This window comes from Cynocephalus volans, chromosome 7 (genome assembly GCF_027409185.1).
Source record: "Cynocephalus volans isolate mCynVol1 chromosome 7, mCynVol1.pri, whole genome shotgun sequence".
Classification (NCBI taxonomy): domain Eukaryota; kingdom Metazoa; phylum Chordata; class Mammalia; order Dermoptera; family Cynocephalidae; genus Cynocephalus; species Cynocephalus volans.
In genome coordinates this window covers 146,970,935-146,985,011 of record NC_084466.1, presented here as the reverse complement: position 1 = coordinate 146,985,011, position 14,077 = coordinate 146,970,935, and the positions used below count along the sequence as shown (strand labels likewise).

Sequence of the window (14,077 nt, the reverse complement as noted above, 5' to 3'; positions counted from 1 at the left end):
ACACTGGACGTGTCCAGAGGACGTGGGCGCTGACGACGCGGCCTCGCCGCTGCTCCGCCGGGATCCTGGACCAGACCGGCCGCGTCTCGGCTGGCGCGCCACTCTCCCGTCGTCGCCGGCCCGCCCGCGGCCACCGAAGCCGCCCCGCGGGACAATCACTCTTGCCCCTTCCTTCTCACCGGGCAGGCGTAGGGGCTGCGTTGTAGGGGTTTTGTCCCCCCCGCCACCCTTTGCCTCTTTTTTTTCTTTCTCCTTTTTTTTTTTTTTTTTTTCTTTTTTGCTCTTTTTGTGCTTGCCTATGTTCGGGAAACCAGACAAAATGGACGTTCGGTGCCACTCGGACGCCGAGGCTGCCCGGGTCTCGAAGAACGCGCACAAGGAGAGCCGGGAGAGCAAGGGCGCGGAGGGGACCCTCCCTGCTGCCTTCCTCAAGGAGCCGCAGGGCGCCTTCTCGGCAACAGGCGCCGCAGAAGATTGTAACAAAAGTAAACCCAATTCCGCCGCCGATCCAGATTACTGCCGCCGGATCTTGGTCAGAGGTAGGGATGGGCAGGGCTGCCGGGCGCGTTCTTTGGGGGCGACTGCAGGTCCCGAGTTGCGTGCCGCCACCGACCTAGGCCGGCGGGAAGCGGGTGCTGGCTGGGACTTCGGGGAAAGTTGCTGGGCCTCCCCGCCCCGGGTCCGGCTGGCCGCTGGGGACTCCCGCCTGGGGCTCGCCGGCGCGCGCGCTCTCCAGGGACCTCGGCCCTCCAAGCCCGAGGGGCCCCGCCGCTTGGGTGGCCGAGGGCGCCGAGGGGCTACGCGGACGGGGCTGGGCACTAGGCTGTGGCTTCCGACCCAGGAAAGGAGCAGGAAACTCCAGGAGGACGTGTGCGCGCCCTACGGACCGAAGGACCTGCCGGGAGCTGTGGCGGGCTGAGCGCACCCAAGGGGAGCGCCGGTGCCGGAGAACAGCCGCCAACTGCGGGCTACGGCCCTGCCAGTTGGCGCGCTGGGCCTGGCCGCCGCCTCCGCCGGGAGAAAAGGCAGGGCTGGGTTGCGGGGCCGTGGATGCCGCCTTGGTGCTCGGCTCGGCCCTGCTTGGCTGCGTGGCGTGCGCTCAGCGCCGGAGGCGGCAGCGGCGAGGCCTGGCCCCGGCCCGGCACCGCCCCTGCCCCCAGATCGCCAGGCCCCGCCGGCCTCGCTTCGTCCCTCCTCCTTCCGCCGCCCGGGCTCGGTAGGGAATGAGACCCTGGGCGGGGGTGGGGACCGCTGGAAAACGGTCTTGTCAACACGCCCCAGAGCAGCGGCCCGCGGGACCCGGGCTGGTCAGTGAGGGCACCCTGATGCTACAGGGGACCCGGACTGCGCAGCCGAGGCTCCTCCGGCCTAAAGGAACATCCGCTTATTTGGAACTGATTTGTTTTTTCCTCCCTTGACCGGAGGACTCCACAAAGACAAAGTCTGATTCCTCCTCCCTTTAGTGGCCTGGAGTTCGCCCCTTTGCTCCCCTACACACACGGCGCAGCGTCTTTGCTCCCGGCTGTGGCTCACACCGCCCCCCAACCCCGGACTGCAGGTTTCTGGGCACAGTGTCCCCGAAGCCAGCTTGGGCCAAGGAGGCTGAGGGAGATGGGAGGGTTCTGGCGTCTGACATCTCCCCTTCCCCAGATGCCAAAGGGTCCATCCGAGAGATCATCCTGCCCAAGGGCCTGGACCTGGACCGGCCCAAGAGGACGCGCACGTCCTTCACGGCGGAGCAGCTCTACCGGCTGGAGATGGAGTTCCAGCGCTGCCAGTACGTGGTGGGCCGCGAGAGGACCGAGCTCGCCCGGCAGCTCAACCTCTCCGAGACCCAGGTACCAGGCGGCCAGGTCGCGCACAGTTCTGCACCAGCCTCCCTCCCCAGCACCCCCAGCCTGCTCTTTCTCAGCACCTAACCTGGCTCTGTACAGAGCCTCCCCAGGGAAGTGGAGGAGATGGGGAGGATGGAGAAGGAAGGCCTAAGGCTTCCTCCCCTTCCATAAGCCTTTCTTTCCCTCCTTCATCCGCAAATCTTCCAGGTCTCTTGCTCTGCCCACCTTGGCCTGGCCCAGGAGGCCCTAAATCCTGTCCTTTTGAAATTCTTGTTGGTCCCCAGTCTTGAGAATTTCCTGTTTGCTTTAACTCTACAAGGCATTTTGGGCACCCCGTTTTGGCCGGATTTCCAGGCACCATCTGCTTTGGGGCTCCCAAGCTTTACACACCATCCAAGCCCTTTCTACAGGAAATGGAGCTGGGGCCAAAGCCCCCTGCTCCAACACCGTGGGTGACTTCTGTGGGTCAGAAAGGTGTACACCTCCTGGAGCCTGAAGCCTGCCCTGTCCCTTAAAGGAAGGCCTCCTCTGGCCCTGAGCTGGACTCAGCCCTGAACACCCCCCTGGGCTCTTAGGAGGTGCTGTCTTCTGTGCCAATGATGTGTGAGGTATGGGATGTGGGAAGCACATCTGGGGTCCTGGGAACCAGCACTGTGGACTGTACTTTAGGTCTTTTCCTTTACATTAAATTCATATGATGCCCTTGGAGCTGGCATGTGAACACTGGATCTAGAGCCACTTTAGGGCCTGAGAGCTTTGCCCTGTGGAGGCCCTCTGTGGCCTGGCCAGGGCATGCCGCGAGCTTGGCCCAGCTAGGTGAGGCAGCCTTCTTTCTGAGGTCCAGTCCCTTTCCCTATGTCAACCCTGAAGCAGGTGGGAGCATTTTAGATTTGGCATCTGGGCTGAAAGTCGACTGAGGACAGAACAGATAGGATGTTCTTTTTGAGTTTGAGTTGGTCTGGTAGATTTTCCTATTCTCTCTGTGATGACCCCTCAGTTTACAAAATCCAGACAGGACAGCCTTTCTCTATAGCTGTCAAACTTCATTCTGGGTCGACACTAGGCCTGAAGAGGGGCAGAGGGAGAAGAGTAAGTGAGAGGGAGGTTGGTGGAGAGTATTTAGTCCACCTCAGTCTCCTGACTTCCTCCCATGATTCCACAGTTCATGATGGAGAGCAGTGGAGTGATAAAGAGTATCACTCAGACCCTCCAATCCAGCTGGCAGGGAGAGGAGGTGGAGAAAGCTGGGCCTATAAAGTCCATTCTGCACAAATTATTCTTTCTACAGCCACTTTCCCTGATTGCTGCTAGTTGATGGTCAAGACAACCTAACAAGCAGGAAACAGTCCCTTGTGGCCTTTGACAGGAGTAGCGATTCTGGGGCTAAATTCTAGCCCATTGGACCAGGGGTCTGGGTCCAGGAAGGCCGAGCAAATCTCCTCCGCACCTCACGCCCTTCCCGCTTCCTCCACCGCATCCTTCAGGCCTGACACCCTCTACTGGAAATTAGGGTTTTCAGACCGCGCTGATTCCCAGACCTGTGAGCGCCAAATCTGGCCGCCGGAAGCTTGAAAGCACAGTGACATCCCTTCTGGTCTTCGCATTAGGGTCGTGGGCATTTTTATCACTTCATTTGTAACTGGCGTGGGCCTGGGCCTGATTCATAACTCGGAAGGGCAGCCCACTCCATCTGTGTCCCCCTCGTGGCAGCGCCAGCTCCCCGAGCAGCTCCCAGCACGGGCCTTTCCGGCTGCGGGGTGGGGCTGCGGCTAGCGATGGGGCTCGGGGTGGACTCCCAGAGCCCTCGCGCCCCGGCAGCCCGCTCCCTTTGACGCTGGTTTTTCCTGCCCCTCTCTCCTATCCTCCCCGCGACCCGGCGCACAGGTGAAGGTCTGGTTCCAGAACCGGCGCACCAAGCAGAAGAAGGACCAGGGCAAGGACTCGGAGCTGCGCTCGGTGGTGTCAGAGACCGCGGCCACGTGCAGCGTGCTGCGGCTGTTGGAGCAGGGTCGCCTGCTGTCGCCACCGGGCCTGCCCGCGCTGCTGCCGCCCTGTGCCACGGGCGCTCTTGGCTCTGCGCTGCGCGGGCCCAGCCTGCCGGCCCTGGGAGCTGGCGCCGCCGCGGGCTCGGCCGCCGCCGCCGCCGCTGCCGCCGCCCCGGGCCCTGCGGGCGCAGCGTCCCCTCACCCACCGGCCGTGGGCGGCGCTCCGGGCCCCGGGCCCGCTGGACCCGGCGGACTGCACGCGGGCGCGCCGGCCGCCAGCCACGGCCTCTTCAGCCTGCCCGTGCCCTCGCTGCTTGGCTCTGTCGCCAGCCGCCTTTCCTCCGCCCCGTTGACAATGGCTGGTTCGCTAGCCGGGAATTTGCAAGAACTCTCCGCCCGATACCTGAGCTCCTCGGCCTTCGAGCCTTACTCCCGGACCAACAATAAAGAAGGGGCCGAGAAAAAAGCGCTGGACTGATTTTAAGTGTTTCCCTGTATTTATATTTATAGTATCTATTGTGGTGATATTTATGGACTCACGCGCGTTAGGCCCCCAGGGCTCCTGCGCTGGGCTCCCGTCTCCCACCGTGCATCTGACCGCTGTCCTTTCCCACCAGGCTCTGATACCCATTTCATCTCATTTGGGCTATTTTTTTTTTTTTTTCTACCTTTCCTCCGTCTCCCCCCCCCCCTTCTGAATCCAGGAGAGATCCAAAGAATTGGGGAAAATGCCCGAGTTAGTCAATCTGATGCCCCAACCAGTGCCCAGCCCTGGAGGGAAAAGACTGATGATTCTGAGTCCAAAGCACAGAACACCTGCTCTAGATCGGGGCCGCTACTGCCACTGCTGATTGTTCCTATGAATATTTGAAAGAAGAAAGCTGCACACAGCCCCCAGGGGCTGAAAAGGCCTGCAGGTTTCTTTAGACCAAAAAGGAGGAGGTTCTTTTCTCTTGCCAGAGAAACCAGGGCTTTGGGGAGCCCCCGGGCCCCCACTTTGCGGACCTCTCGGGATAGTAGGTGTACACACAGCTTCCTGGAGGGACAAATCCTGCCGAGTTTCCTTGCTCCTCTTTAGGGAAACTCCAATTACAACCATCCCCGACCCCAGGAAACAATAAAGTAAACATCATGGTCGGCAATGATGGTAATACATTTATCTAATCAGCAATAAATAAGAGAGTGATAACTACTACGTAAAACCAGATGAAGTGGAACCAGTTTTTAAATGCTAATAATGGAATTTGGAAGGTGCCAGAAAATTCAGGATAGAGAGGGAGTCACAGGGCAATACCAAATTAAAGTTCTAGATGTTGTGATTTTATCCAGGAACTTACAAGGGAAAAGCAGAGGAAGAGCCAACGCCGCTGACAGAAGATTGACCCTCTTTTCTCCGAGGCTGTTGGGGCGGGGGTCTGTCCAGGGCCTGCCGCTCGTCCAGGAGACAGCAGTGCGGCTCCCAGCAGTCGCCCGGACGCTGGCGCTTCGTTCTACCGTCTCCCACACGCGTGGCTCCGGGCAGAACTGCGGGGTTTGGAAAGGAATCAGCACTCACTGCCTTCTCTCCCGAACTCCCGGATTCACAAAACCCTTTCAGCACGCAGGAAACGCCGGGATTTCAGAGCAGTTCTTTGCAGAAGGGCAGGTAGGAACGCAGCTGGGGACAGCCGGGCAGTCCGGCCTCCTCTGCCCGTGGTCTCCGTGTGCAGACAGCTCCCTGCGTCAGGGATAGGACAGACGTGCTCCCCGCTCCCCAGTCCCAGGATTTCAGTGGTCCCAAGTCACAACCCGGACCGCGACGCGGGCGCGGCCTCAACACTTACCTCGCGCAGCCACGGCCACCCGCATTTGAACCAAAATCACAGCCCCAGACCGCGAGGTGCCGCAGTGTGTAGAATGTATTCGTCCATATTCGAAGCGAGCGCAAAACATTTTTTTAAAATAGTAATTTTATTGTAAATTATTTACGTCGGAAGCTTTTTTCCCTTTTTCCTTTTTTTTTTTTTTTTTTTTTTAGGCAAATAGTGAAGAAAATAATGAACAATTCAAACTCGGGTAGGTGTCACTGAATCCTGGCTACTAACTTGTTCTGAATGTTTTGGATTTTTGGATGTTTTGTATTTATGTGGTGAGAGTGAAAAATATATATCTATGATGATAAATGAGGTGTATTTTTGTCTTGTATTTGAAGGATTAAAAAACCAAAACAAAACAAAAAAGAAGAACAAGAAGACCCAGCAAGTGATGAGTCTCGGCGTGGGGACTCCTGGGGCAGAGGGTGGCAGCCCCCGCTGTGCGGGGCCCTGCGACTGGTACCGTGAGCGCCTGGGATGAGGTTTGGGGCGGATTTCGGATCCCAGAGAGGCAGAGATGCCTGGCGACGATGATTTATTTGTTCCACTTCCTCGAGTGTCTCGCTCTCGGTCTGTTTGTCCCTAGGGTGTCAGCCCTCAGACCCTCCCCCTCAACCTCCCACTACAAGTGTCTTGTTTATATAGGAACCTGTCTCCAGACACCCCAAAGTCCTTGCCTCCTGACGCTCGCAGTTTCTAGAGTTTTCTAGCCGCATCTGCATGCCGGCAGCATTTTGGATTTTGTGCTGTCACGGGGCCTGGAACAGGCAAGGTTTTCTTTCCATCTGATTTATAAGCCACTCTGTCATCAAAGAAAGTTTGAGGGAGCAAGAGAATGAAATAGATAGGAATTTCTACAGAGACCTTTCCCTCACCGCACTGCAGTACATAGGCGGTGGTGACGGGTGTAGACGTGGCAAGCAGAAACCTGGGGCAACTGCGAGGGCGGAGCAGGCTGCTCCAGGACATGCTCTCCTAAGGCGTGTGCAGCCCTGGGCGCTGCAGAGCGCCGCGGGCACAGGCGCCCTGGCCTCCTCTCATGACGGTCGCACACCTGGGTGTTGCGGGGACCTGAAGTTCCCTTGCAGCTCCCGCACGTGCCAGGGCCCTCGACCGCCACTTGTGTACTGTGCGTGAACCTCCTGTTGGAGGCGTCCCAAACGAGGCGGCGGCGGAGTGTGGGCAGCGGAGTCCCTGAGCTGAGTTGGGGCGCTACAGTTTGGGGCCCTCGCCTTGAGACAGGCGTTTTGCTGAGGTCAGAGCAGCCGCCCACACACAGTTCACTTTTGTTTCTCCAAGTCGCTACACACCCCTCAGCTTAGCTACTCCCGGTTCTTCCCCTCCCTGACGGCCGCCTCCCCTTCCTACTTTGTCTCTCTTGAGCTGCTTTCCCTTTCCTTTTTCTTTCCCTTTTCTTCTTTGCTCCTGTCCTGTAGACTCCTGCATTTCCTGTAAGGATCTTTCTCCCCCGGTGGGCTCTCTGTCTCCCTCCCCATTTCTTTCTGGTCCACTGCTTCTCTCTGTTTCTCTCTCCTTCTCTGTCTCTGTCTCTGTCTCTGTCTCTCTGTCTCTCTGTCTCTCTCTCTCTCTCTCTCACACACACACACACACACACACACACACTTTTAGATTCCTTCTATTCGGGTGGCCCCAATGCTGAGGCAGTGGGTGGCTCTGGCTGAAGTTTCACGGCTGGTGGCTGGGGCCATGAGGGGTGAGAAGGGCGGGAGAAGGTGGCATAATTTTATGGCACAAAAGAAAACACAAAACACTAACTCCGGGGTCCCCTACAAGCTCAGCCTCTTCTCCCAGGAGCCTTGGCCTGGGAAGTCACTAAGCAGATACCTCCTTCCAGATGCCCCTCACACACACACACACACACACACTTTTCTCCTTTTTGCTTTCTTATCCCTAAAGGGGGGAAAGTACCAGTCACCCTCTCACCTCTCTGCTCTCACCTTTCCCTCTCTGGCTTTGGGAAGAGCTGCCAGCCACTCAGGGAGTGCAATTGTTCTTAAAGAGCCTCTTCTGCACAGAAAAAGAATTGCAATTTTAATTAAAAACATTTATAGTCAATTTATTTAATTTTAGCCTGTCTTATTTTCCCACCTCCCCCAAGGGCATCCAGCAAAAGCTGCCTTGGTCCCTGGAGGCCTCTAGCCTTCAACTAAAGACTCACAGGCCAGAGAGGAGGCAAGTGGCCTCTGTGACAACAGCTGGTTCTGCCTAGGAGAAGGTGGAAGAGCCTCCTGGGAGTCAGGGGGAACAGCTTGGGTGTGTGTGTGCAGGGGGCTGCTGAAAGGTATCTCATGCTCAGGTCTGCACAAAGCAATACCCAAGTGATTTCAGAGCAGTAAAGAAAAAGAAAGAAAACCTCTCACCAAACCCCCGTGAGTTTAGTGATTGGGTTGGAGAAAGATGTGGGAAATCATCTGGGGAGCTGAACTGGGACATATGATCACATCCACACTTGCACTTGGTCTAACCCTGAGCCAGAACTTACTCATAATAAGCAGCATTTAGAAGCCCTTTATAGTTTACAAACAGCACTTCACATACACCATTCTTTTATTCCTCATGGGGGCTTTGGGAAGCCAGCCTCATCTTAGAGATCCACATACAGGATTGGAGCAAATGGCTTTCTCCAAGCTGTAAGGCTAGTCAGAGCCACAAGATTGCATGCTCCCCCTAGGGCCAGGACTCTCTTCTTTCTCCCTCTCCTCCTCCATCTCTCCCCTCCCTTTTCCCTTCCATCCCTCCTCCCTCCCCTCTTCCCCCCCTTCCCCTTCCACCTTCCTCCCTCCCTCTCTTATTTCTTCCCTCCCGCCCTTTATCCCTCCCTCCCTTCTTCCCTCCTTTCTGTGCCCAGTGTCTAGCTCATGGTACCTGAACTCTTTAGCCTACTTGCATCCACATCTGTGGATTCCCATTTCTAGCCCTTGTTCTACTACACCAGCTGCTGAGGAATTACTTGGTGCCTTCATCAAGAGGTCTGAATTTCTTCCTTCTTCCTGTCTTCTATCCTGCCAGTATCCCAACTCTTTCACACTACTTTCTTCTAAAATGACATTTTTGAACCCCTTGCCCTCTTTGCTCTTACATTTCTTAAAAAAAATTTTTTTTAATTGAGGTATAACGTCCACATGGTAAACTCCAATATTGTAAAGTACATGAAGCTTTAGTATACAAGTTGATGAATTTTATACACACATGTACACGCACACATGAATAGTTTCCAAAAAAATCCTTTTAACTTCTCCTTTTAGGCCATATAATGACACAGTGTCTTTCTCCTGTCTGAAAGAAATGGGGCTGGTCAGTTAGCTCAGTTGGTTAGAGCACAGTGTTGTAACACCAGGGTCAAGGGTTCAGATCCCCCTACTGGCCACAAGCAACCCAGGAAAAAAACAAAGCAAAACACAGAAGAAATGGTGTCATACTGTTGTGCTGTCATTGCATAGAAAGCCTTTCCAGGAAGTCTTTCCGAGGTTTCTTGAAGGATTTAGAAATCATGTATCTCTTCCAACCCCCTGAAGTCCTGAGTTTAAGTGATTTAATTAAACAGCTGATCAGAACTTAAAAATTTACTAAATCAAGTTTTCTTATGGTACAACTGAAGACCAGCTGCTTCAGAATTACCTGGGGACCGGTTAAAATGGAGATTTCTAAGCCTCAGCCCCACTGGATAAATGGATGAATTAGAAACTCCAGAATGTGCATTTTTAACAAGTTTCCAAAGTGATTCTTATCCACACTAACATTTCAGAAGTACTGTACTAAATGGCAAACTCCCAAAATACTGCAGCCTCCAGCATCTGGCCCAGGGCCTGGCATTTGGTAGGAATACAATGAATGTTTGTTAAACAAATTAATCCACATTTTCTGACACAGTTTAGAGTTTCTTGGACCACATCATACTATTGTAATTTAACTCTATTTCTACAATGGGAAATTTCTACATTTCAGAGTCTCTCTACTTGAATAGGTTTCATTTCGCTGGAGTAAGAGAGGAAAGAAGAATTAACTTTGGTGGTTTCCCAGGTTTGGGAGAAGGTCTTTTATAAACCCACTTGGGACTGCCTTGTGGATAGTCTGCTCCCTTTTTGGCCTTGTAGTTTGGGGAGAGCCAGAGGAGAGCCTTTCAGGTTTGTTGAAAGGCATTCAGATGCACACCCTTCTTGGTTGGAACTGAAGGCTTGTATTGGAGAGACATCAGAGCTGTGGAAGGAGCAGACCACCAGGTCTAGAGAACCTGGCATGGAATGGACATGGAAGCTAAAAATTACCTGGCTTTTCTCTGATGTGTGGTTGATATGAAACTTATTTTCTATCTAGAAGCACATTTGCTTATTCTCTTACTCTGAAAACAGAAAATAAATATTGTGCTTTATGTGGTAGTATTGTATGTATTCTTAAAAATAAATTACATCATATGTGTATAATATAATTTTTCATATACAAAGTTTCCCTTCATATAAAACTTCAAATGAAAACCTTTTTCTATATAAAAAGTTTCTTATGTATGTAACAATATATATATAGCAACAATACACACACATACACAGGCACACTTACATACCCATTGCCTGGTATTTCACAAGGCCTAGGGTGTTGGCTTGGTACACAGAGTCAAAGTAATTAATCTGAATAGTTACTAGTTTTGGGCTCTGAAGTCAGAGCAACTTGGGTTCAAATCCCAGATTCACCACTTAATGGCTATGTAATCTCAGGCAAATTACTCAGCTGGCTGCTTTAATCCTATTTCCGTGTATGTCATAAAGATAATAATGGTACCTACTTCATAGAATTGTCATGAGTATTTAATTGGCTAAGGATAAATCATCGGATTTAATTGGATTAGATAAATCATCTAGTACAAACCTAGTATAAAGTATACACTAAAATATTTGATATATATTAAAAGACTACGGCAACTGTGGTACCTGACGATCTGAAAATCTCTCTGGGCCTCAGTTTACTCATCTGTAGAATGAGAGGGTTGGCCTAAAGTCCTTTCCTGAGGATGTATTTGGAATGTAGTTAAGCCAGTCATAAAGGAATTTATTCCCCACAACCATTAGTAAGCACAGCATTTTTACCAAAAATGATAAATTACTATTTTAATGACTTGGCGGACAGACCTCAGCTATCTGTCCTTTGGTGATTGCCTCATCTGAGGAGAGCCACCTACCCTAAGGCCATGCCCCACTTCCAAGGGTAGCTTCCAGTGACTCATAGACGTGGGGATAAGCCTGATCCTTGCACCCCAACTTTGAATAGCTTTGAAGGATCATCCTGTTTTCTGGCAGGGTTGGCTGAGGTTTTTGTTGAGGTTCCAGTGCAGTTTGACTTCTATCCAATTCCTTCCTTTCCCTTCCACAGTTGTTGAGCTTGAAGCACTCCCTAATAAATCTCCTACGTGCTAATATCCTTGCTTTTGTGGGAAGCCAACTTGAATGAAAGATATAGGAAAGAGCGTGTGGATGGAGAGGAAATACTAAGCACCTAGAGTGTAGGATGGCTGAGGGAAAACAGTAGAAGAAGAGGCAGGAGTGCAGGCAGGACCTAGAATACCATGTTAATGACATTTGGATGTTACCATCAACGTGATGGGGAGTTACTGAAAAGTTCTCTCAAGGAGATCATGGAATCATCGTTCTGCATTTTGATAGAGCTCTCTGGCAGTTTGGGGAGAATCCCAGGGGAGGTGGTATGGGAACAGGAACACAAGGATTCTGAGGCAGAGACCAGTGAGTTCACTCCCACAGGGACAAGAGAGGATGATGATAGTGGTGGTGGTGGTGGTGGTGTGAGTTTGTGCAGTGGCAGTAAAAATGGAGAAGACTCTGAGTTCAAGGCATTTTGCTAAGATAAAATCAACAGATCTTACTATCAGAATGGATGTGACTGGTGGTGTCACTGCTTTCAAGATAGGGTCCAAGTGGAACTTCGAAACCATTTTCCTGGCGCCAGGGAGGGAATTAGATGCGGAGCCTGAAGCCAAGAAGGGTTTGGTGGTGAACTAGAAGCTGAGCAGGCTCCAAGGCTGGGAAGTTTAAGTGTAAATTGGGGCTGAGGCCTTGGAGAGCAGAAGGGCCAAGGGAAGGAAAATCGAGGAGCGTGCACTTTGCACAGAAGTCAAGCATGCGCAGAAGTCAGGCATGCGGAGGAGCCGGGCATGCGCAGGAGCCGGGCATGCGCACTGGGCGCCCCTTCTCAGCGGGCTGAGGTGGGCCTGGAAGATGGCAGAGGTTGCATTTGTGAGGTGAGTGGGCCTCTCATCCCTAACGCGCGGACCCCGCGCCTCACGCCGCCCACCGCGCGCAGGCAGGACCAGGACGCTGTAGGAAAGTGGGATGTTGGGACTGCTTTGACACTTTCGCAGCCAGGCCTCGACCTAAGCTGAGTGCGGCTGCAGCGCTCTCTTGGCCAGCACGAGCAGAAATGGGGACTGGAAATGCCTTCCTCGAAGGTCGGGCTCAGCAGTGATCCAGGTCCATGGAGCAGAGGGAACTGACCTCAGCAGGTGCAGCCGCGACCCCTGGAAGTCCCCTTTCCGCCATCTGGCCTGCTCCGCCGTGGTCCTCATCTGCACTGCTCAGCTCGTGAAACAGAGGCTGCAGCAGGCCTCTCCAGCCTCCAGACCTACGCTCTGGACCCACAGCCTACTTGGAAGGAAAGAAGCAGGGGAGTAAGAGATTAGGAGCTTGCTAAGTATGCTCAATACTGAATTTTCCTTTTGTTTTGCTTTCCTTCCTTTTCTTCTCATTTGTTAATAAGACTGCCATCTGGTAGATCGGTGGTCAATAAGTAAGTTCACCCAGCCCCATTTTACTTTCGGGAAGAGCTAAATGGAGATTTAAGTTTCTGTCCCAGGGGTCCAGTGATGCTATGGAGAGCACGCACGGAGGAGAGGCTGGGATGGCAGAGAGCCTGTAGGACTCTGAGATGATCAAGAAGGTATTTCAGTCTTTAGAGAAGGCATCCCAGGGAGAAATGGAGGGGAGAGGGACAACAAATGAAATGGTGTGAAAGGAGGTGGGGTGCATATGTTGAGCAGAGATGTAGGATGAGGCTGGAAACGCTATTTACAATAGTTAAGAGTTGGAACCAGCCTAAACGCCCATTATTGCATGAGTGGATAAGGAAAATGTGGTATATCTGCACAATGGAATACTACTCTGCTGTAAGAAAGAATGAAATACTACCATTCACAGCAACATGGATGGCCTTAAAGAAAATTATATTAAGTGAAACAAGTCAGGCACAGCAAGAGAAATACCGCATGGTCTCACTATATGTGGGAGCTAATAAAAATAAATAAATAAATAAATATACAAACGGGGGCGGGAAGGGGGAAGACACAACAATCTCAATAATTCCTTGAACTTGTTAAGATAAGTGAACAGATATGATGCTTTTTTTTTTTTTTTTTTTTTTTTTTTTGTCTTTTTCGTGACCGGCACTCAGCCAGTGAGTGCACCAGCCATTCCTATATAGGATCCGAACCTGCGGCAGGAGCGTCGCTGCGCTCCTAGCGCCGCACTCTCCGGAGTGCGCCACGGGCTCGGCCCAACAGATATGATGTTGATGGGGGAGGAGGGGGACAGGGAGGGAGGAATTGGTAGAAAGACATGATAATCAACTACGTTATATTTATAAATTAAAACAAAAATAAATAAATTTAAAAATTTTTTTAAAAAAAAGAGGCTGGAAAGGTAGCCTTATCAAGGAAGGTCTTGAATACCAAGCTAAAGATCTTTATTCTGTAGGCATAGGGAGGTTTTTGGCAGGGCAACGATGGAAGGAAAGCCGAGTTGTGGGATCAGACAGGTACAGACCGGAGAGAGGTTAGTGAACGGATAGATATTGAGGTCTGGGATTAGGCTGGGAGAATGGAAGATGATGGAGGCTAGGGATAAGTAAATTAACAGATTTATACCAACATTTGTTTCTAAACATCAGCATTATTTCATTTTAAAATCCTCTTCCTGAGCTTTCTATGAACATCTCTGTTCAGTGATAAGTGGGAGGGTGGCAAATATGTTTCAACTTTGGTGCTAAATTGGATTGTTTGGTAGTAGCTGCTTGGGGTACTAAGTTGCAGAGAATTCCTGAGGCCTCCTCTAAGCTCTGTGGAAAAGTTAGCTCATCATTAGTGATGGCTGCCGTAGCCATAGGAGGTGCTTTTGCAATTCTGAGACGAATATAAGTGACTTTGTGGCCAGGCTGCTTCCCTAGGTTCAAGTGAGGAGCTGGGTCCAGTCTTGGCTCAGCAATTTTTCTTAGCCTAGATAGATCATGGCAGAGTATGGAACTGTTTCCAACCTTTTTTCAGGACAAGGTTCCTGCAGAAAGTATCTTAGTCATCACCTAGACCCCCACAATATGGCCATAGTAAGAC

The 14,077-nt window shown here is 52.0% G+C and overlaps 2 protein-coding genes across 2 annotated transcripts in view; one reads left to right on the top strand and one right to left on the bottom strand.

The window, feature by feature from the left end:
* Positions 1 to 298: 298 nt before the first annotated feature.
* Positions 299 to 4,298, top strand: VAX1 (ventral anterior homeobox 1). Its single transcript, XM_063101470.1, has 3 exons — positions 299 to 539; positions 1,651 to 1,838; positions 3,720 to 4,298. The coding sequence occupies exons 1-3, from the start codon at positions 299 to 301 to the stop codon at positions 4,296 to 4,298; spliced, it is 1,008 nt and encodes a 335-aa protein (XP_062957540.1).
* An 855-nt stretch (positions 4,299 to 5,153) lies between these two features.
* The window catches only part of LOC134381805 (uncharacterized), a 43,830-nt gene continuing 34,906 nt past the window's right edge, over positions 5,154 to 14,077 (bottom strand). The window contains 4 exon segments of the mRNA XM_063101610.1: positions 5,154 to 5,344; positions 6,562 to 6,905; positions 7,853 to 7,899; positions 12,192 to 12,338. Of these exon segments, the coding sequence (XP_062957680.1) occupies positions 5,154 to 5,344; positions 6,562 to 6,905; positions 7,853 to 7,899; positions 12,192 to 12,338 (729 nt within the window).